Below are 23,426 nucleotides of genomic sequence, written 5' to 3'. Positions count from 1 at the left end.
GATGGAGGGTCAGAGAAAAACAGGAAGACCCCTAACGAGATGGATTGGCCAGGTGGCATCATTGATGGACTCAAGTGTGGCAGCAGTGGTGAGGTTGGCCCAGGATCGGACATTGTTTTGTTCTGCTGTGCATGGGGTCGCTATGAGTCGGTCCTGACTCGATGGCACCTGACAACAACAACAATGCATTCAAGAAGCTGAATGAGCCTCAAACACGACAGACTCCAAAAGAAAACACATATCATAATCAAACTTTCCAAAAACAAAGACAAGCAAAGAATCTTGAACGTTTTGGAAAATCAAAAAGTAACCTACAAAGGAGAACAAGTACAACTTAGTTCTGATTTCTCCGCCGAAACCATGCAGCTAAGAAGCCAATGGGTTTCGCAAACTATCTATGATGTAGTCAACTTTCTAACGTCTCTTCTAGCCGTCGTCTGTTAACTCCCACCAAACAGCGTCTCTGCCCTGCTCGGTCTGTGTAAGAGGGGGGAGCAGATCCTGAGAGGATGACAAGATTCAGCTGTGGACATTAGCAGAGTTCACTATGACTGACAACTTGGAACTCTCTAACATGGGTCTAAAATGAGCCCCTAAGAAACAGGCAGGGAATCTCACTGCCATCCTAGAACAAAGAGCTAGCACTGGAGTGTGTCCTTTGGACCCTGAGATCCCTGCGAGTTGAGTGTCCTCGACTTAGGTACAAAAAGTTGCGACACCAGCGGATTGGCAGAGGAGCAAGCAGCAGAACCAGGGACCAGAGCACCAGACAGAGTTGTGAACTTCTTCCCAGACGACGGGAGAAGTAAAGCTGAGTGAGTCTGGCCCGGAGACTTGCTTGCAAAGTGCTGTACCCCCAGATACTGAATTGCAGGAACCAGGTCTGCTGACCCAGTTCTCGAGCTGAGTGTCTTCTGGGTAAAGCCTGTAGAGGAGGAGATACACTGTGAGCATTTATCAGCAGCCCTAAAAGAGCTTTGTAACACTGACCAGGCAGAGAGGACTGCCCGTGGGCACAGCTGAGGACAGACTGTCCTGATTGGAATAACTGTGCCCTGAGCATTTCTGACCCTGAATTTCGAGTTTTCACAATTACAATGATCTCTGCTAACATCCACAGCTGAACCATGTCATTCTATCAGTATCTTCTTCCACCATCTCTTACCCAGACCCAGCAGGAATAAAAAAGACTAAGGCTAGAAGAGACATACTAAATTATTTACTACACCACAGGATGACATATATAAAACTCTGAATCATATGCCTAGCAAAGCTGTCCCTCAAATACAATGACAAAATTAGGACATATTCAGATAAATAGAAATTTGTAATAAACAGACGGACTTTATAAGAAATACTAAAAGAAGTTTAGATAACCATCAACCTGAGATTAATATACGTGACAGCATCACCCAGAAGTAAACCCAGATAGAGACGAATCCAAAGTAAAAGGAACACATGCTGAAAATAAGAAACCAGAAATACCAATCTGTAACAGTCATTTACAAAGAAAAAAGACAATATAGTGAAGTCACAGAACTTCCAAATGGAGACGGAGTCAAGTAGGTTTCAAGATAGACTGTTTTAAACTTGGGAAGAAACTAATAAATTATAGGTAAACCTCAAAAAAAAAAAAAGAAAAGAAACTGTCTCACCAAAATAATAAACAGGAAAAATCAGAAAGATTTAGTCAACACTGAAACAATAGTGAAGAAAATCAAGCAACCACACAAAACCCACACAAGTGAAAGCAGTTAGTTCAGACCCATCATACTTCTAATATTTTCCTCCAACACCATAACTCAAATGCATTAATTCTACAGTCTTCTTTATTCATTGTCCAGCTTTCACATGCAATAAAAATTAATATGACACTTTTGATGAAAGACAACACTAGAAATTCAGTGAAGATACAGAACTAAATAATACAATCAACCAACTTATCCTCATAGATACATACAGAACACTTCACTATATAACAGCACAATATATATTTTTTCCAGTGCTCATGTAACATTCTCCAGAATAGACAACATCAAAATACTACAAAACATCTTCTCAATCACAACACCATAAAATTAGAAAGCATCAGGAAGATCAAAGAAAAACAAAAACATGGAAACTGAGTAAACACCCTGCTTTAAAACTACTAGGTAATACAAGAAATAAAATATTTCTTGGACCATCAAGGGAGAAAAGCAGAGAGCGACCCTACCCAGAGAAGCAGTGATGCCTAAAATGGAGCCAGAGATGATGACGTGTAGCGATGGAGCAGCTGGAGACTTTAGATCCAGAGAGGGAGAGCGACTGTGTGCTTAAGACCTGGGGGGTACGGGGGAAGGATTGCATGGAGGGGATTGTAACCATGGCAATGAGAGACAATATACGATAGAATGAATGTAAAACTAATGTTCTCCCATGTAAATTATCACATAATTCACAAAACATTAAAAAAGAAAGAAAACAGTTCTTCAGTCAAATGAGAACGGAAACACAACAAACAGTAAAGGCAGGGCTGAGAGGGTAACTTACAGCAATCAACACCAAAATGGAAGACCCAAACGCAACATCTTAACCCATAAGCCTCCAGTCACCGTAAGAAATGAAGTAACAAAGATCCTTGTTGTTAGGTACCATCAACAGCAGCCCCTCGCCTCCCCCCCCCACCCCAATGTACAACAGAACGAAACACTGCCTAGTCCTGCTCCATTTTCACAATTGTTATTATGTTTGAGCCTATTCTTGCTGCTACTGGGTCGATCCATCTTGTTGGGCCTTTCTCTTTTTCATTAACTCTCCGCTTTATTAAGTATAATGTTCTCCAGTGACTGGTCCTTCCTGACAACATGTCCAAAGTACAAGAGACAGTCTCCATACTTGCTTCTAAAGGAGTACTCTGGCTGAACTTTTATCAAGACTAATATTTGTTCTTCTGGTGGTCCATTGAATCTTCAATATTCTTCTCCAACACAATCACTCATGCATTGGTTTTTCTATAGTCTTATTCATTGACCGGCTTTCACATGCATACGAAGTGATTGAAAATACCATGGCATGGATTGTTGTTGTTGTTGTTGTTAAGTGCCGCCGAGTCGGTTCTGACCCATAACGACCCTGAACAGGGTTTCTGAGGCTGTAAATCTTTACGGGAGCAGAAAGCCTCATCTTTCTCCTGTGGAGCAGCTGGTAGTTTCAAACTGCTGACCTTGCGGTTCACAGCCCAACTCGTAACCACTACGCTACCAGAGCACACCTTAGTCCTCAAAGTGACCTCTTTGCTCTTCAGCACTTTAAAGAGGTCATTTGCAGCAGAATTTGCTGCCATATTTTCCAAGTGCTAGTCCTTCTTTGTTTCCAACATTGGCATTCCAATCGCCAGCAATTATCAATACATCTTAATTGCACGTTTGATCAATTTCAGACTAAAGAAGTTGGTGGTTGTTGTTATGTGCCATGGAGTTGGTTCTGACTTAAGTGACCCTGTACAGGGTTTTCAAGGCTGTACATTTTTACAGGAACAGACAGCCTCATCTTTCTCCTGCAGAACAGCTGGTAGTTTCTAACTGCTGACCTTGCGGTTCGCAACCTGATTCATAACCACTACACTACCAGAGCTCCTTAGAATTCCTCAATTTCATCATCACTGGCTTTAGTTGTTGGTGTGTAAATTTGAGTAATGGTTGTATTAACTAGTCTTCCTTGTATGTGAATGCATATTATTCTGTCACAAATAGCACTGTACTTCAAGACAGATCTTGTAATGTTCTTTTTGATGATGAATGTGATACCATTCCCCTTTGTCATTCCCGGCATAGTAAACCATGTGATTGTCAGATTCAAAATAGCCAGCTCACGAACGCCTAGGATATTGATGTTTATACATTCCATTTCATTTTTGGTACCTTCCAACTTTCCTACATGCATACTTTATACACTCTATGATCTGATTAATAATGGTTGTTTACAACTGTTTCTCATTTTGTGTGTGCCCCATCAGCTTTATTTTATAAAGCAAGCATAACCAAAGACATCACTAAAAAAAATTACAGGCCAATATACTTCATGAATATAGATGCAAAAATGCTAAAAACAAAACAAAAAAACCCACCAATAGAATTCAACAACATAAAATAATAATAAATCATAATCTGGTGGAATTCATACCAGGTATTCAAGAATGGTTCAACATTACAAACCATGATCCAACATGGAAGTGAGACAAAGGAGAACCACATGATCTTAGCAATCGAAGCAGAAAAGGCATTTGACAAAAGTCAGCACTCACTCTGGTAAAAACACAACAAAAATAGGAATAGAAGGGAAATTCTTCAACTTAATTAAGGGCATCTTTACGAATCCTGGTGTGGCACTGTGGGTTAATGCGTCAGACTGCAAAGCCATTTGAACTACAAGGTCGGTGGTTCAAGCTTACCAGTCGCTCCTTGGAAACCCTACACAGGGTCACTATGGGTCAGAACTGACTTGACGGCACTTAACAACAACATACAAAACCAAAAGCAAAGGAGTCCTGGTGTGGCGCTCTGGGCTAATGCGCCAGACTGCAAAGCCGTTTGAACTGCAAGGTCGGTGGTTCAGGCTCACTAGCTGCTCCTCGGAAACCCAGTACAGGGTGGCTATGGGTCAGAACCGACTCAATGGCACTTAATTAACAACAACGTCATACAAAACCAAGGGGGCTGACGTGGCGCTGTGGGTTAATGTGCCAGACTACAAAATCGTTTGTACTGCAAAGTCGGTAGTTCAAGCTCACCAGCTGCTCCTCAGAAAGCCTATACAGGGTCGCTATGGGTCGGAACCGACTTGACGGCACTTAAGAACAACAACATACAAAACCAGGGGTCAACTATACTCTCAACAGATAGAAACTGAAAGTACTTCCCTTTTGAAGAGGAAGCAGACAAAGATGCACTTTATCACCATTCCTGTTCAATATAATGCTTAAAGTCTCAACCAGAGTTCTAAGTCAAAAAAGGGAAATTAGAGGAATCCAAACTGGCAAAGAAGTTGTAAAACTCTATTTTCAAATGATATGATCCTATAGACTTCCAAAAGATTCGACAAGAAAATTGGAGCTCACTGAAAGATTCAGCAAAGAGCACAGTACAAGATTAACAACACAAAAATCAGTCAGATTCCTCTACACTAGCAAAGAGATCTGAAAAGGAAATTGGGAAAACAATACCATTTATAATAGACACACAAAAGATGAAACAATTAGGAATAAATCTAACCAAAAAAAAAAACCGAAAGATCCACACAAAGAAAACAACAAAACACTACTACTACAAAAAAGAGAGAGAGATCTACATCAATGAAAGAACGTATCATATTCATGGACTGTTGCTAAGGGCCAGCAAGCCATTTTGACTCACAGCGACCCTGTATAGGGTTTCCAAGGAATGGCTGATAAGTTTGAACCACTATTCTTGAGGTTCAAACCGACCTTGTGGTCCCCACTGCTTTCCTACAGTGCCACACCAGGACTCCATGATCATGGATAGAGTGAAAATGTCAATCCTATCCAAAGTAATCTATAGATACAACACAATCCAAATCGAGATTCCAACATCATTCTTTTAAGAGATGGAAAAACTAGTACTACTAAAGTACCAGCACACAGTAGGGGTCTCTCTTCTGGATCTCAAAACCTACTACACAGCCACAGTGGTCAAAACATCCCGGTACGGATCCAATGAAAGACACACAGGTCAATGGAACAGAATTGAGAACCCATAAGGGAATTCATCCCCTCACAGACAGCTGGTCTTTGACAAGGGCAAAAACACATTAATTGGGGAAGAGATAGTCTCTTTAATAAACAGTGCTGATAAAACTGGAAATCCATTTGCGAAAAAATGATATAGGACCCCCATCTCACACCGTATACAAAAACAATCTCAAGATAGCTCTAATGTAAAACCTACATTTATAAAGATCATCAATGAAAAATGACAAGCACTGTACTGCAAGATCAGTATGAATTACAAGGTTGGTGGCTCAAACTCACCACATGCTCCTTGGAAACCCTATACAGAGTGTCTATGAGATGGACCTGACTCGATGACACTTAACAACAATAGATTGTCAAAAGAACAAACAAATCTGTGTTGGAAGAAGTATAGCCAAAAGGCTCTTAGAAGCCAAAATGGTCAGACTTCGTCTCTCATACTTCAGACATATTATCAGGAGGGACCAGTCCCTGAAGAAGGACATCATGCTTGGCAAAGTGGAGGGTCAGCAAAAAAGAGGAAGACCCACAATGAGATAGACTGGCAGTTGCAGCAGCAATGGGCTCAAGTGTACCAATGATTGTGGGGAGGGTGCAGGACTGGGTGGTATTTTGGTCTGTGAGTTGGTAGCAACTGGACAGCACCTAACAACAATCATGATGCAAGGAATAACATGTCTCTTCTAGCCTTGGTCTTTGTAACTACCACCAAATGACTCTTGTTCTTATAGGTCTGGGTATGAGAAGGTGGGAGAAGATACTGATAGCATTAGCTGTGGATGTGAACAGAGTTCACTGAAATTAAAAAACTTCAACCTCTAGGGGGATCTGAGTACCATCAAAGAAGAGTCAGAGATCCCTGCACACTAAACCTCCTTGACCCAGGGACAGAAAGCTGTGACGCTGGAGGAGGGGCCGAGGAGCAGTAAGAGCAGAACCAAGAGCCAGAGCATGAGATAGATTGGTGGGCTTCCCGGTCCACAGAGCAAGTGAAGCTGAATGACTTTTGGGAGGATGTCAGCTTACAGAGCAGGGTGCCCCTAGACACTTACTTGGGGATCTAGTATTGCTGACCCACAGAGCTAGACCTGACTGAGGCTTATGGTGGAATGGTGTGTCCTGTGAACATTTCTCAGCAGTCCTACAAGAGCTCTGTAACCTCGGCCTGACAGAGAGAGGCCTGCCTATGTGCATGGCAGAGAAGAGGCTGTTCTGACTGGAACAGCTGTGCCCTGAGCATTTCTGAGCCTGAATTTCTGAACCTGTTCACTTCTCCAATAACACTCCTAACTGTGAGTATGTTGTCTGAGTTGAGTGTAGTCACTGCACTAAATTACAGAGCCTAGCTGAGCAGAGACCTGTAGGGGAAAGAGGTCATCACTGACACAAATACACAGCATAAACACACAATCAGATATCGCTGAAAACACAAGCCATAAGCGAGAAACTAGATGACTAGGATCTCCTAAACATTAGAAACTTTTGTGTATCAAAAGATTTCCCAAAAGAGACTGGGGGAACCGCACCCCCACCCCCCATACACAGAGTAGACAGGGATGAGCAACTTGGACATTGGCTACCCAAAGTGTGTGGGGGGGTGGTGGGGAGAGAGAGGGAGGTGGGCAGACTACAAAGGCAAGAAGTGACTGGCTTACAAGCTTTCAAGAGGGAACCTAGATCCAGAGGGTGTGAAGGAAGGTAGAATCTCCACTGAGGAGTATCCAATCTGTCTAGGCAGGGCTGATGGAAGGAAATGTGGATAGGTCTCTTGTGATACAAGAGTGAATAATTGTTATCAGGACTGATTGTGAGGGTTGGAAATGTAAAGGTAGCAAGGTTTTGTAGCAAGAAGTGGAGCGATTAATTTTGCAGTCTGGGTCACAGGTCCCTGGGACCATCAAAGGAAAAGAGCAGAAAGCGGGACCCTACCACCCAGAGAAGCAGTGACGCCAGAGATGGAGGTAGAGAAGATGACGTGGAGAGATGGAGCATCTGGGGACTTTAGACCCAGAGAGGGTGAGAGGCTGTGTGCTGACGACCGGGGGGCTGATGATGCATGGAGGGGATTGTTACCAAGGCAATGAAACGATATACAATAGGATGAATGTAAAACTAATGTTCTCCCATGTAAACTATCAATCATTCACAATAAAACATTAAAAAAAAAAGAGAGAGAGAGAGACAGGGGGAAATTTGGCAGTGACATATCAAACATAGACCGGTCTCTAAGTTTTATAGAAAACTGAAGCACTTCAATACGACAACAACAAAGAATCCAGTTTTCAAACAGGGAAAGGACATGACCGGACTCTAACAATGAAGATACTCAGGCAACCAACAAATACGTGAAGAAAAGCTCACGATCATCAGTCACTGTTGTTAAGTGCCGTCGAGTTGACTCCAACTCACAGTGATCCTCTACAGAGTTTCTGAGGAACAGCTGGTGGTTCATAGTCCAGTGCTTATCCTACAGCACCACACCTAGAGTCATTACATTGCTGTTGTTAAGTGTTGTCAAGTCAGTCCCAACTCATAGCAACCCTATATAGGATTTCCATGGAGCAGCTGGTGAGCTTGAACCTAGCAGTTCAAACAGACTTTGCACTCCAGAGTATTATCTGGCAACACCACACCAGGACTCCAAGGATGCAAATTATAAAAAAAAACAGTGACCTCGATGATGCAAAGTAAGTGAATCTTTTGGGAAAATGGATGCCAGTAGAGACTCTGAAACATACTCTCAGCATAGAGACACAAAAGCAAATGGAAGACATAAGAAGGGAAAAGAGCTCAACAGCAATTTTCAAAGGGCAGCTAGAGAAGATAAAGTCAAATATTATAATGAAAAGTGCAAAAATCTGGAGTTGGAAGACCAAAAGGGAAGAGCACACTCAGCATTTCTCAGCAGAGGGAACTAAGGAAATCTCCAGGCCTTAACTTTCAATACTGAAGAATTCGTTGGGCAAAATATTGAATGGTGCAGAAATCATCAAAAGAAGATGAAAAGAATACACAGAGTCACTGTACCAAAAAGAAATGGTTGATGCTCAGCTATTTCAAGAGGTAGCATATAAACAAAAGCCAACGATAAGGAAGGAAGAAATCCAATGCGCACTGAAGCCACTGGCAAAGAACAGGGCTTGGGCATTTGATGGAATAGAAATAGAAATTTTTCAACAAACTGATGCGGCACTGGAGGCAGTAACTCTATGCCAAGAAAGTTGAAAGACAACTACCTGGCCAACTGATTGGAAGAGGTCTGTATTTCTGCCCATTCCAAAGAGAGGTGACCCAATGGAATGAGGAAACCATCGGAGTATATCATTAATATCACATGCAAGTAAAATTTTGCAAAAGATCATTTTAAAATGGTGGCAACTATACATTGACAGGGAGATGCCTGAGGTTTAAGCCAGATTCAGACAAGGACGTGGGATGAGGGATATCATTGCTGATATCAAATGGATCTTGGCTGAAAACAGAGAATACCAGAAAGATGTTCACCTGTGCTTTCGACTGTGTGGATCATGACAAGCTATGGACCACATTGTGGAGAATGAGTATTCCAGAACACTTAATTGTGCTCACTGAGTAATCTGTACATAGACTAAGAAGCAATTGTCTGAACAAAACAAGAGGACACTGGTCTAAAATCAGGAAAGAGGTGTGCCAGGGATGTATTCTTCACTGTATTTATTCAATCTGTACACTAAGCAAATAATCCAAGAAGCTGGTTTATATGAAGAACATGGCCTCAGAATTAGAGGTGGACTCATTAACAACCTGAGATATGCAGAAGATACAATCTTGCTTGCTAAAAGCAAAGAAGACTTAAAGTACTTACTGATGAAGATCAAAGACCAGAGTCTTCAGTATGGTTTGCATCTCAAAGTTTAAAAAAATCCTCACCAAAAAAAAAAAAAAAATCCTCACCTTTGGACCAATAAATAACAACATGATAAGTGGAGAAAAGACTGAAGTTTTTTAAAGACTTCATTTTGCTAGGATTTACCATCAACACTCATGGAAGCAGCAATCAAGAACTCAAACAACTCATTGCATGAGGGAAACGAGCTGCACAAGACCTATTTAGAGTGTTCAAGAGCAAAGATGTCCATTTAAGGACTAAAGTGCGTGTGACCCAAACCATGGTATTTTCAATTGCCTTATATGCATCTGAAAGTTGGACAATGAATATGGAAGACCATATAAGAATTGATACGTTTTGAATTATGGTGTTGGAGAGGAATACTAAAAGTACCATGGACTGCTAAAATACACTAATCTGTGTGGCAGAACTACAACCAGAATGCTCCTTGAGATTCAGGGTGGCGAGACTTTGTTCTCATACTCAGACATATTGTCAGGAGGGACCAGTCCCTGGAGAAGGACATCATGGTAGGTAAAGTGGAGGGTCAGCAAAAAAGGCACATAAGGAGATGGATGGCCTGACACAGTGGCAGCAGCAATGGGCTCAAGCATAACAAAAATGTTGAGGATGGCAAAGGACTGGTCAGTTTTTAGTTCTGCTATGTTTAAGGTCGCTACGAGTCAGAATTGACTTGATAACACCGCCCAACAACATCATCATTGTAAAAAGTCAATGGAAGGTTTTCATACTAAAAAAGTAGTCCTGGTGTGGCGCTGTGGGTTAACATGCTAGACAGCAAAGTCAGTCTGAACCTCAAGGTCAGTGGTTCAAGCTCACCAGCCACTCCTTGGAAAACCTATACAGGGTTCCTATGGGTCAGAACTGACTCGACAGCACTTAACAACAGAGGAGGGAGGAGGCAAGTCACTGGCTAGAAGGTAAGCAGATGGTAACTTGAGGGAAGGGGAAGACAATATACAGTAGGAGGGAGATCAGCAAATAATGATGGAGGCAGGGGGAGACACAGAGAGAAGCGGTCAATACTGCTGTACACACAACCCTGCAGTAACGGCGGTCTACAGTAGACACTTGGATAGATAAGCACACAGAATGATGTGGCAAGGACAGTGTGAGTACACCACCCACAAATACAGAGAGGGTTGACAGACAGCATCTGGGCAAGGGTTATTTACTTTTGCTGCAAACATACACAGGAACGTGTTAGAGCTCAAAAGGACCAAAGTTATGAAAACTTCTTACACATAACCAAACTTCTTGAAGAAATGAACCGCTGGGTCTGAAGGTTCAGGGCCATAGCCCCCCCATGTGTGCCAGAGTAGAACTGTGCTCCTAAGGCTTTATGTGGCTGATTTTTCACAAATAAATTAACAGGCTTTTCTTTTGAGACATCTCTGAGTAGACTCAAGCCTCCAATCTTTCGTTGAGCAGCAGTCAAGTGTTAAGAGTGTTTGCACCCATCAGGGCCATGCAGCAAACTTAGTAAGAACTGCACGCAGCTGAAGCAAAGGGTTGTTACGTTGTTACATCACCACACCAAATTCCCCCTACAAAGGGAGCACACCACCGGCCTGCAGACAAAGTCTTTCTCTGCCTTTCTTCTGAGCACAATGGGGCCCCAACCCACGCACAAAGCTCTGGCCAACTCTCTCCCGGCCTCTGGCTTCTGTCCCCATCACAGCATCACCTTAGGTTGGATGGACCCAAACTGCCAGAAGCCAGTTTCAGTCAAAAGAGCCTGGTACCCTAAGAGCCAAGCTTGCCAGCGCTTCCTACTAACAGAGCCCCTTCAAAGCAACTTGGGGTTTCTCCTTACATCTTAGGACCAGCAGACACACTCAGACGTTTAGGAGGAGTAGGGAAGATGTGCAAGCAATCTTTTTCTTTTTTTAACTATTGATTGTGATTTGAGGGTTTACTGAGCAGATAGCAGTTTTATATTAACAATCACACTTTGTTTCATTACAATTATTTCAATCCCCTCCATGAACCACCAGTGAATACTCTTTAACTCTTGCATTCCTCCCTGTGTCTACTGCCACCTTCATCTTTCTTCTTTTATATTGCCTAACCCTAACCCCCTCCCCGGTAACCAGAATGTTTCTTTTATCAAGAAAACCTTTTCTTGACTTTTTACAACAGTTGTTGTTGTTAAGTTCCGTCAACTCGGTTACAACAGTTGTTGTTGTTAGGAGCCATCGAGTTGATACTGACCCATAGCGACCTTATACACAGCAGAACGAAACACTGCCCAATCCTGGGCCAACGTCACTGCTGTTGCCACGCTTGAGCTCATTGATGCTGCCACTTTGCCAATCCATCTCATTGAGGGTCTTCCCATTTTTCTCTGACCTTCCACCTTACCAAACATGATCTCCTTTTTCAGCAACTGGTCACTCCTGACAATATTCCGAAGTATGAGAGACGAAGTTTGGCCAGCCTCCTACAGTATTTCTCCTTTTGTGATGGCAAGCAGTCTTTCTTAAAGCACCTGATTAGAAGGTGAGACTAATTCAAGTAGATGGGCATCCCCAGGTGATTCCTATTGCGGAGGTAGGTAGTGAGCCTTTGCAATCTCTTCGTGTGTGCCCATGCCTTCCCCACCCCTTAAAATTGGATTCTTTGATCTAATGAGCCTCATGTCTGGGAGATGAGACAAAATTGTGGATGTTCAGGAAAAAGTCTATCTGTACTTTTCACGGTATCATTTTCTCTGTCAATAGCGGTGGTGTCGAACTGGTTCCAACTCATAGCGACCCGGTATAGGATTTCAGAGGCTGTAAATCTTTACGAGAGCAGAAAGCCTTATCTTTCTCCAAAGGAGCAGCTGTTGGGCTTGAACCATGGACCTTGTGGTTAGCAATCCAGTGCTTATCCTACAGTACCACTGAACTCTTCAGCTTTGTCGTTTTGTTGTTGTTAAGAGTCGTCGGTCGAGTCAGTTCTGACTCAGAGCGACTCTGTAGGTTTCTGTGGAGCATCTTGTGAGTTTGCACCGCCGACCCTGAGTTCAAACTGGCCTTGTGATCCAGTGCATTATCCTGCAGCACCACAGCTTTAGTGAGACACAATCACACAGAATACAGGTCATTCGTGTCCCTGGGTGACAGGTTGGTAGTTCAAGCTCACTGAGAGTTGCCTCAGATGACAGGCCTAGATGACAAACCCTACAAAGCACATTTCTACTCTGCACAGTCGGGGTCACCGTGAACTGGGCTCGACTCAGTGGCCACTAACAGCAATAACACGTAGTATATTAACACAATAGGCACTAGACAACAATAGCATGCAACCATCATTGCAATCAATGTCAGAACTGTTTCACCACCAAAAATGAAACCCATTCTCTGCAGCCATCACCCTACCCCTGCCCCTGAACCGATCCCTCCATCTCCCCCATCCCAAGCCCTGGAAATCACTAACCAATCTGCTTTCTGTCCCTATGGACAAGCCTATAAAGGTCATTTCAAATCAAAGGGATCATTCAATATGTGGCCTTTTGTGTCTGGTTCCTTTCACTTAGTAGGTTTTCAAGGTTCGTATCCACTGTCCTGTGTATATTCTCACCAACACCCACCAAAACAAACATTTCCCCATGAGTGACCCGGCAGGCAAGGTGAAGATAGCGGGAGACACAGGGAGGATGCAAGAGTTAAGAGTGAAGAGAGGGAAATACTGTTCCCTGAAGGTCCATGGAGGGAAGTGCATTCATTGTACTGTGGCAAAGTCTAAGATCTGTTGAATGTAACACTGCTGTCAACTCTCACTCAATTCACAACTAAAAATTAAAATAAACTAAATGTTTCCCTAAGGTGGGGTAAAATTTTAAATATTAAAGTCAGTTGAGATGACCGGATTTTGTGCGGGCGACTCCGCCCCTACGCCTCCCCCCAAGTCTGTGGCCTTACCCACAGTCATCCACTCGGGGGGCAGCAGCCGGCACTTCTGTCTTTGCTTCAGGTTCACGGCCAGCCAGAGGGGCACCTGCACCGGTAACCCGGGGTTAAAGGGCCCCAGGTCGCCCTGCGGAGGAAAACAAAGCGCCGTCAGCCCAGCAGGGCCAGAGGACCGGCCCTGGGGAAACTGAGGCGCCGTTGCATGCCGAGGGGGGGCTCTGACCAGCGGGAGCCTGCCGTCACCTGGCCCGGAGTTCCCTAGTTCCGGGGGAAATCCCATTAACTTCCAACTCTAGTTCGGCACCAGCCTGGGGAAGCCCACCACACCCGGCCGCCTCGCCTCCCCGTCCCACCCCTGGACTGTCCGTAGTAACCGCGGGTCACTACGACTCCATGTGACAGAGGAGAACTGCCCCCTGGCTGCCTAGGCTGTGGTCACTAAGGAAGCAGATGGCCAGCCCCTTTCTCCCGCGGTTCATACCGCCGCCCTTTAGGTTAGCGGCGAATTGAGCGCCACCAGAGTTCTCTCCTTTCCACCTCCGACCTCCAGGCTGCAGGGCCCGTTTATAAAGGGCTCGGGGCTCGGAGACAAGCCCCGGGGCCTCCACAGTTTAAAACGCGAAACTGACGCGCTGGGCTCCGTCTCTGACAAGTGGAACCAACCAGGGGACAAGGCCACAGTGCCCGGAGACACGGGGGCAGCTGGAGCCGGCGGCCCGCCCTCCGACTTCCCGGCCTTACCCCAATAAGATAGATCTTGTCCAGACTGAAGTTAGGAATAATGGTCACCAGCTCCTTCTCCGCCAGGAACTCTACCTCAGCCGCGTCCATAGCGGCGCTGGGTTGCCCCTGGGTCACCGCCTCAGTCGGAGGAGGTACCACGGCCGCCGTTTCCCGCCACAGTGCAGGGCCTGCCCGCAGCCGGAAGAGGCCTCCGCTTGGCCTATGGGAAAGCGGCGCTTTACGCGGTGCAGTAAAGAACGGAAACCGCGGTTGTTACAAGTGCAGGGATTGGCCGGCCCACCGCGCGCCCGAAGCCGACTCACCTGGCGCGTTGCACGAGCCTTTACGATGTACACCTGCGCTTCTTCCCACAGCACGAGTCCATACCAGGCTGCGCGCCCCTGCCGAGTCCGCACCGCGCCACGAGGGCACTTATTTACTGGGCCAAGTTCTAGGAACCCTGGCGGCGCCGTAGTTAAAGCTCTCGGTGCGCTCCTGAAGATTGAGGGTTCGAACCCATTGGCCGCTCTTAGGGAAAAAAAAATGTGACAGGCAGCCTCATCAAAGGTGGTGGTGGTTCGCTTCCTTGGAGTCCGCTCCGCCTCACAGCGATTCTATGCATAATAGAAGTTAACACTGCCGGGTCTCACCACCCTTGCGCTTACGTTTGAGCCAAATGTTGCCGTCACTGTGTCGGTCTATCTCCTTGTGGGTTATTTCTCCTTTTTATTGAGTCTCCACTTTACCAAGCACAATGTCCTTCTCCAGAGACTGATCCTTCCTGACAGGTCGAACCTACATGAGACAGTCTCCCCCTCCTTGCTTGTAAGGAGCATTCTGGCTGTACTTCTTCTTCACAGCTAGATTTGCCCGTTCTTGTGGTAGTTCATGTATATTTTAGATTTTTCACCAACAACTGAGGTGGCGCTACAGCATAAGCACTGGATTAAAAGGTCACTTGGAACGTTAGCTAGGCGGTTCAACCTCCCAAGCCGCTCCTAGGAAACCGTCTGAGTCAGAACCAACTCGATGGCATCTAACACTAAGAACCAACAGCGTAATTCAAAGGCGTCGTTTCTTCTCTGGTCGGCCAGCTTTTTCATGCATAGGAGATGATTGAAAACACCGGGTTCAGGCCCACCTTAGTTCTCAAACTGACATCGTTACTCTTAAACCCTTTTTCAAGGCTTGCACAATGTAATAGGTCATGTGATTTCTTAGCCGCTGCTTCCACAAGCATTAACTGTGGATCCAAGTAAAATGAGATCCTTGACGTCACTCTTTTCTCCGTTTATCATGATGTTTATTGGTCCAGCTGTGAGGATTTCTGTTTTCTTTCCATTGAGTTCTAAGTTGTTACAGCCTTGGAAACCCTAATCTATTGTATCATTTACTGTATGCGTCAGAATCTACCGCAAGGCAGTGGGTTGAGTTTGGGGCCAAGTTCAGGAGCAGGAGATAGAACACAATGGATGAGGGTAAACGTGAAAGAGCTGCCCTGACTAGAGTTTGAACCTGAACATCAAGCAGTATTTGACTATAACCCAAAATACAAGATTAATATCAATTCATGTAATTGAGATATCACAAAATTTTACACCTCAAAAATGTTAAATGGAAAATGTTGTCATATATATTTTACAAACGACCCCCCCCCCAATATTAATGACCATGAGTCCATCTTGCTATCGATAAGTGGTTAAATAAATGGGGGGAAAGGCAGAAATGTCTCAGGCCGATGAAGTCTCAATAATTAAATGGAAGTCATTGGGCTGCTAACCACAAAGTCATCGGTTCAAACCCTGGCCGCCGTCTGCTCCTATAACCATTTACAGTCTTGGAAACCCTATATAGGGTGACTGTGAGTCAGAATTGACTTTCTGGCTGTGTGTTTTCACCCTCAAGGAGCTAGGCTGTGCAGGCTGACCTCCTTCCAGAGAGGACTGGATGGAAGAAGCTGTGGGGTGCCGTTTACGCTCTCATACTTGGGGTCACTGTGGGTGGCAGAGACCTTGAGGACAACTAGTGCTGGTGGCAGAGGTGGCTGAGCACGGTGCCCCACGGCGGTTAGAAGTGAAGTAAGACATCTGTGTCTCAACCTTCAGCCAGCTGATGGACCTGTAAGGTGAGCAACAGCACCAGGGAAACACACTCCTTAGAACAGGCAACCATACCAGATCAAAAGGGCCACATTGGGCTAGGGATAAGGATGGAGTCCAGATGTGGTGCTGTAGGATAAGCACTAGACCACAAGGTTGGTTTGAGCCACAAGACTTGGAAACCCTATACAGGGTCGCTATAACCGACTCAACGGCACCTAACAGCAACAATAAAGTTCAGAGGACAGGAAGGGATAGGAAAGACAGACAAATGGAAACGGGAAACACAGGGAGGAACTGGGAAGAGTGCTATTGCATTGTGGGGATTGTAGTCAATGTCAAGAAACAAAACGTGTACAAGCTGTTGAATGGAAAACTGATTTTCTCTGTAAACTTTCACACAAATCACAATGCAAGAGTTTTTAACATTAAAATAAAATTTTTTAAAAAGGCAATAAATCTCACCGTCCTGACCCAATAAAGATTTCCAAGAACTTGGGCTTGATCCTGTGTGCCAGTTAGTGTCAGTTCCAACTCAGAGCGACCCTATATAGGATTTCCAAGGCCGTAAATCTTTGTAGAAGCACAAAACCTCATCTTTCTCCCACGGAGCAGCTGATGGGCTCTAACTACTGAGACTGTGGTTAGCTGTCCACTGCTAATCCTACGGCGCCACCGTCCTGAATGCCAAAGGAAGCCATTTAAAGTGCGCAGGTGAGAAGCACCTTGTTTAGGGTGCTTTTGAGGAAGAAACCATTGTAGTAGGTGCAGTTGGGATGGGACACAGCCTCGTGACCAAAGGTACTCACCTGCAGGCTGTGAGTGAATGAAGATTCAGGTGAGAGTTGATGAGGCCTGACTGTGGACAGTGTGAAGTCTGTGTGAAGCCAAGGCCCATCTGTGCTGTATCCAGAAGTGTAAGGCTGATAAGCTTCCAGATCCTAACAAGGTGGCTGCAGGTATTTCCCCATCTACCTGTGGCTGGCTCCCTCCCTAAGGGGCCTGCATTTTCCTTCCTGCAGCTGAAGGGCTCCTGAGTTTGGCAGGGGAGCCATGGTGCCAGCCCCACCGCGCACATCACAGCAGAGCCAGGCGCTCTCAAATGGCTCCGACATGGTGTGACTACACTCTTGTGTCTTTTTGCCATCTGCTGCTGTCATTAAAAAATTACATTTCCATCTGCTTTCACACTTTGTTCCCCTCCCAGCCTCCCTTCCTGGAGGAGTATGGCGGACGGCGCAACTCCCAAGTTGCAGGACCAGAACGTTCCCTCGCCTGCCTCTCAGAACCTGGAACTTTCTCCCAGGCACATGGGGGAGGTGGGGCTAGGGTTAACAGGTGCTGTCTGTCACCAGTGCTGTAAATGTCTGTCCATCTCCTCTTCACTGACTATGGATTGGGACCCTTGTCCCCCCGACACTCACACACTTTGGAGACACCAATCACAAAGCTTCTTTTTTGTCAGTTTTAATCAGTATGCTTGGTTTTAGCATTAAAACTAAATGAATCACAATAAAACATAAAAAAACAAAACTAAATGAAAAATAAACTACACACATCATTAGTAAGCACTCCCCCAGGGATGTTATTTAAGGAAGAACAGACTCAAAAAATAAGAATATGAGAGCAATGTTTTGGGTTCAGAATAATTTGTCATTTTAGACCAGCCCCATCCCCTTCTATATCTAAAACAAAACAAAAATTACTGCCATTGAATCTATTCCAATTTATAGCAACTCTAGAGGACAGCAGAAGGAGCTCTGGTAGCGTAGTAGTTACAAATCAGGCTGTGAACCTCAGGGACAGCAGTTCGAAACTACCAGCTGTTCCGCGGGAGAAAGATGAGGCTTTCTGCTCCCATAAGGAAACCCTGCACAGGGTCACTATGAGTCGGAACCGACTGCACGGCACATAACAATAGCTCCTACGACATACGAGGCTAAGTGGAAAAGTATTGCTACAAAAGTTCCAGTTCATACTTGCATGGGCTTATTCCCAACATAACATGTGTAAACATGTCTCTGCCATCAGTGAACGACACAGACAGATTCCCTCAGGCCTTTTCATCTCTTTAGGATGCTTCAAAAAAGATCCAACCAAAACAGAAGCTTCCGACGGGATCTGCTGGGCCAGCTAGATTCAAGGCAGAGAGGTCAGCTCAGAAAGTTCTGGCAATTGGTTTTTGAGAATTCCACAGGGATCATCTTGAAGGATCTTCCTGGAGGACACATGACAACCACTGGGGTTTATTTCAGGTGGAGTTTTAAGGAAATGGAAAGCTGTTTGTGTGAGAAAAAGGCCAAGGAAATTGCTCTGAGGAATGTTTTTCCATCTTGATAAGGCACCTGCTCATTCTTCAAGGAAACCTAGAACTGTCCTAGAAGAATTCCACTGGAAAACCTCACCCCATCCACTCTCCAGTTCTCATCTTTTCCCTTCATACTTCTTTTTATTCCCCAAACTCAAAGAACATTTAAAAGGAACACGATTTGAGTCCCTCGAGGATGCCAAAACTGCCTTTTGATGTGGTATAAATCGAGGCATGAAGAATTCTTTGGGGAAGGGTTAGCGAGACAGAAACATCACCTTCAGTTTATAGACCTAGCTGGAGGTATGTCGAGAAACAACAGCTTCACATTTTGATATTTTTGTTTAATCAAAGTGTCTATGATTTTTACAGCAATATATTTTTTTAATTTATCCGTGGGTCCTGCTCTAGAGCCTACCCTCTTAGCATCTACTCTGTTTGTCAACATCACAAGACATCCATACCCACAATTTCACATAATCCTCAAGCACCCCCATGCCTTATCCCCATTCCCCAGATGAGCAAAATGAGTCCTAGACAGGTTTCACAGTCATGCTGGCTTTTATGTGGATTATTTTACTCAATCCTTAAATGTTCCCCTTGAGCAAGGGCACTGTTATTATCCCTGTTTTACAAGTGAGGAAACAGGCTCAGAGAGACTGAGTGACTTGCCCAAGGTCACACAGCACCATGGGTATCTTGACTAACACCAAAGTCCCTTGCTTGTACCCACCCGCCCCCCACCACTCCCTTCTATCTCACAGCTCACAGGAGGGGCATGGAGCTGCAGTGGGAGGCGGAGGGCTGTCTCCTGGGTCTCATGCCCTCCCTAGGTGAGAGTGTGCACTAAGCTGGCTCTCTGGAGGGGAGACAGAAGCTTCAGGGATGGGACTCAGGGGCCAGTGAGAACTGTCATGGGGTTCACTTCAGCTTGGGGCACAGCCATTCCCAGTAGGGGCCTCTCTCCCCAACTCAGCAAGTACTGCCAGCATCCCTCCCCCTCCCCAGGGATGAGGTTTCTGATCACAAGAGACCTGGGACCAGGAGCAGGGGAGGATGCAGCCCTGTCCAGCCCACTTGCCCCTCCTGCCTCATTCCAGCTAGCCCTCTACTCTGTTGCCATGGACACTAAAAGCCTTGGATGGGAAGCTGATTAGCCAGCAGGCTGCTTGGGAGGCCTCAGAGCAGTGCCTAAGGAGAGGAGGGGCCCTCAGCCTGGGGAATCAGCCAACTACCAGGTGTGCTCCCAGCCCTGACCCCCCTGTAGACCCAGAGTCCCCCAGAACTCAAAGGGGAGAGGGACTGTTGCAGGGGTCAAGTCTCACTTGTAGGAGGGCAGGAGAGGTACGGAAAGCCAGGAGGCAGGGGTTGGTTTGTCTGGCCAAGCAGCAGCAAGTATATATTGGGAAGCAGCCCGCCATAGATGCTAGAAGCATGGACTCTGTTTCTGCCACTTACTACCTGGTGACCGTGTGGACAACTGGCCTCAGCGAAAGGTTCCACAGGCCCCTGTCATCAAATGCCCTACCCGCAGGACAGGAGATTGTCACATGGACAATGAATAAGGAAGGCAGACCATAGAAGAATCCATGCATTTGAATTACCGGTGTGGGAGAAGAATATTAAAAGTACCATGGACTGCCAGAAGAACAAACAAATCGGTGTTGGAAAAAGTACATCCAGAATGCTCCTTAGAAGTCAAGATGGCCAGACTTCATCTTTCGTACTTCGGACATATTATTAGAAGGGACCAGTACCTGGAGAAGGACATCATGCTTGGTAAAGTGGAGGGTCAGTGAAAAAGAGGAAGACCCCCCACCCTAATGAGCTGGATTGGCACAGTGGCAGCAGCAATGGGCTCAAACATAACAATTGTGAGGACGGCAGGACCAGCCGATGTGTCATTCTGTTGTGCATAGAGTTGCTAGGAGTGGGAGCTGACTCAATGGCACCTCACCACCACAACCACAACACGGACAGAGAAGATCATTGTTATCAATTAGGCACTTTCTCCCTTTAAGACAATTACCAGCCTGCCCTGGGTCACATGACATCCTAGCATACACATGCTGGGTTTGGCCATGTGACAGGTTTGGCCAATGGAACATGGACAGAGTCACGAGCAGATGTCACGGCCTGGCTCGTGCTCTTGTGCTGGTGCCACCTACCACAAGGAGAACATACCTTGGGAGCCACGCAGGGCACATCCCAGATGCTCCACAGAGCCCCAGCCAATGCACAGAGCAGCACATGAGGAGGAGGGCTGTTGTAAGGCACGGAGTTACTGGGGAGATGCTTGTTACACAGCAGCCACAGGAAGCTGACCACTGTACTCTGTCACTGGGCTTCTGTGAGTATCCTAAGAGTTTATATGTATAAAGCATATAGAAGAGTGTCTGGTACGTAACATGCCATGTGATGCTAAATAAATATACTGAGCACCGATTTTGCCCCGGGTGCTAAAAACACACTGTGTGTGCCACACCGAGTCACTGCCTTTCCCTGAATCAGCTGTCCTGACTCAATGCAAGTCCATGCGTGTCAAAGTAGAACTCTGTTCCGGAGGGTTACCAGTGGCTGATTTTCCACAAGTACATCATCAGCCCTTCCTTCCAAGATTCCACTGGATGGGCTTGAAATGCCAATGTTTTGGTTAACAGCCAAGTTCATAATGTTCACACCACCCAGGGAGAACTTCACTGCCTAAAACAAAACAAAACACCCACTGCCACGGGGTTCATTCCAACTCATACCGACCCCATCCGGCAGAGCAGAACTACCTCAGAGGGTTTCTGAGACGAAGCCTTTGTTGGAAGCCGGCTGCCTCATCTTCCCCCTCAGAGTGGCTGGTAGACTTGAACGGCCGTCCTTTTGGTTACCAGCCCAATGCTTATCCCATTGTGCCACCAAGACTCCTTAGCTACCTTCAGCAGGCGTATTTTCTAAGGACAGTGTGTGAGGGTGGAGGGTAAGTGTGTGAGCCTCAGGCCTTGCACCCCAGTTGACAGAGGTGCCCCTTCCTCTGATGACATGCATGTGCCTGGTAGTAGAACAATGGAAGGAGGGGTGTGAGGCAGGTAGGGTGTTGAGGGGCTGGTAGGGACGAGCACTGAGGGGCAGCAGATTCTGGGTGGACACACAGAAGCAAAGGCATTCCAGGAATGGCCACTGCCCCCCACCCCATCCCATATGGCCTTCTGATAATGTGTCATTGACACTTCCTCCCCTTTTACTCAAGGAAGACCTGTGACTGTAGCAAAAGAGACCCAGTCACTTCCGAAACTAGGCCATTACTGGTGACACCGTTTCTGCCGGGTTCTCTTGGAATGGCCACAATGGAGCCTGGCCAGCAGGCGGTGCCAGAAGCCCAAGCAGTCAGCCATGTGGTGCGCCATCTTGGATGTGGCTCTACCAGTCCCAGAAGCCCCATCTCAACTGACACTGAGTGGAACGGAGACAAGCTGTCCCTGCCAAATCCTATCCCGTTGCAGATTTGTCAGCAAATAGGAGGGAGGGGTTTCAAAGAGTTTGTGGAAAAATCCTATTGCCATTTTTTTTCCATTTTCCACAAACTGTTTGAAGTCCCCTTGGGATTGTTTTTACTGTATGTTTCAGAGTTGTTGTTGTTGTTGTTAAGTGCCATCGAGTCAGTTCTGACTCATAGCGACCTTGTATAGGGTTTCTGAGGAGCAGTAGGTGAGTTTGAACCACCAACTTGTGATTCAAAGTGACTTTGCAGTCCAGCTCATTAACTCACTGTGCCATACCAGGACTCCTGTTTCAGAATTAGAGGGGTGGTTTGTTACAAATCGATAGTAACCAGGATGACAGGTATGTGACCGGGGAGTGGAGGTTGCCATTTAAGCACTAGGCTACTAACTGAAAAGCCGGCAGTTCAAAGGCACCCGGAGGTGCCATGGAAATATGATCTGGTTTGTGCTTTCAGAAGGTCACACTGAAACCCTACGGAGTAATCCTACTCTGTAGACAAGAGGTCGCTATGAATCAATAACAACTCCACAGCAAGTAACAACTCAGTGCGGTGGTGGGCTAGGGATGAAGGAGGAGGCAGGGAAGGGGGCAGGACAAAGGAGGAGGCAGGGAAGGGGGCAGCACAAAGGAGGAGGCAGGGATAGCTCAGAATAGTCCTGGTGAGCTGTCGTGGGGGCTTGAAGCCCAGCAGTCAACATCTGAAAGGAGCGGAGGAGAGAGAAGAGATGATGATGGAAGTGAAAATCAAAGGGGAGGCAAAGGAATTGAGGGTTTAATGTGACAAGAGACATCAAAGGTTGATGTTATTGTTGCAAAGTGTCAGTGTCATCTAGTAGATTTCAACCCATAGCGACCCTGGGCAGGGTTTCCAAGGAAAGGGCAAAAAGTAAAAAGAGAGCATGAACGAAGGAGAAGTTAATGAGAACAGTGAGGAGGGGGAGGAGGGGAAGGGGCAGCTTCCGGCTGCACACCATGAGTCCAGAAGGGTAAAGAGCTTGCAGGTGATGCCGTCTGGCTCCACAGGCTGAGCAGGTAAACTGGTGTTAGATGTATGTCTCTTTCCATATGATGTACACAACGTTTTGTTCAATGTTTTAAAGCAAGTCTTTTCTGTTCCTTACTGTGGTCTGATTCAGTTCCTATGAACTTGAGAGGAGGAAGAATCTGCCAGGATGATAGAAGGTTCTCTAGCTCAGTCTGGGAGGTGGTTCGCAGTGTGTGCACAGACGGTCAACTAAGCTACACAATGACATTTAGTGTACAGTCACTA

General features: G+C 45.9%; 1 protein-coding gene across 1 annotated transcript in view; it reads right to left on the bottom strand.

Moving 5' to 3' along the window:
- The window catches only part of GINS2 (GINS complex subunit 2 (Psf2 homolog)), a 28,611-nt gene extending 14,246 nt beyond the window's left edge, over positions 1 to 14,365 (bottom strand). Inside the window, exons 1-2 of the mRNA XM_006860125.1 lie at positions 14,276 to 14,365; positions 13,547 to 13,661 (exon numbers count right to left, since the gene is read on the bottom strand). Coding sequence (XP_006860187.1) covers positions 13,547 to 13,661; positions 14,276 to 14,365 — 205 coding nt within the window. The remainder of the gene's footprint in view (positions 1 to 13,546; positions 13,662 to 14,275) is intronic.
- Between the last annotated feature and the right edge of the window lie 9,061 nt (positions 14,366 to 23,426).

Source organism: Chrysochloris asiatica, unplaced genomic scaffold (genome assembly GCF_000296735.1).
Source record: "Chrysochloris asiatica unplaced genomic scaffold, ChrAsi1.0 scaffold00037, whole genome shotgun sequence".
NCBI lineage: Eukaryota > Metazoa > Chordata > Mammalia > Afrosoricida > Chrysochloridae > Chrysochloris > Chrysochloris asiatica.
This window is presented reverse-complemented; position numbering and strand designations above follow the sequence as displayed.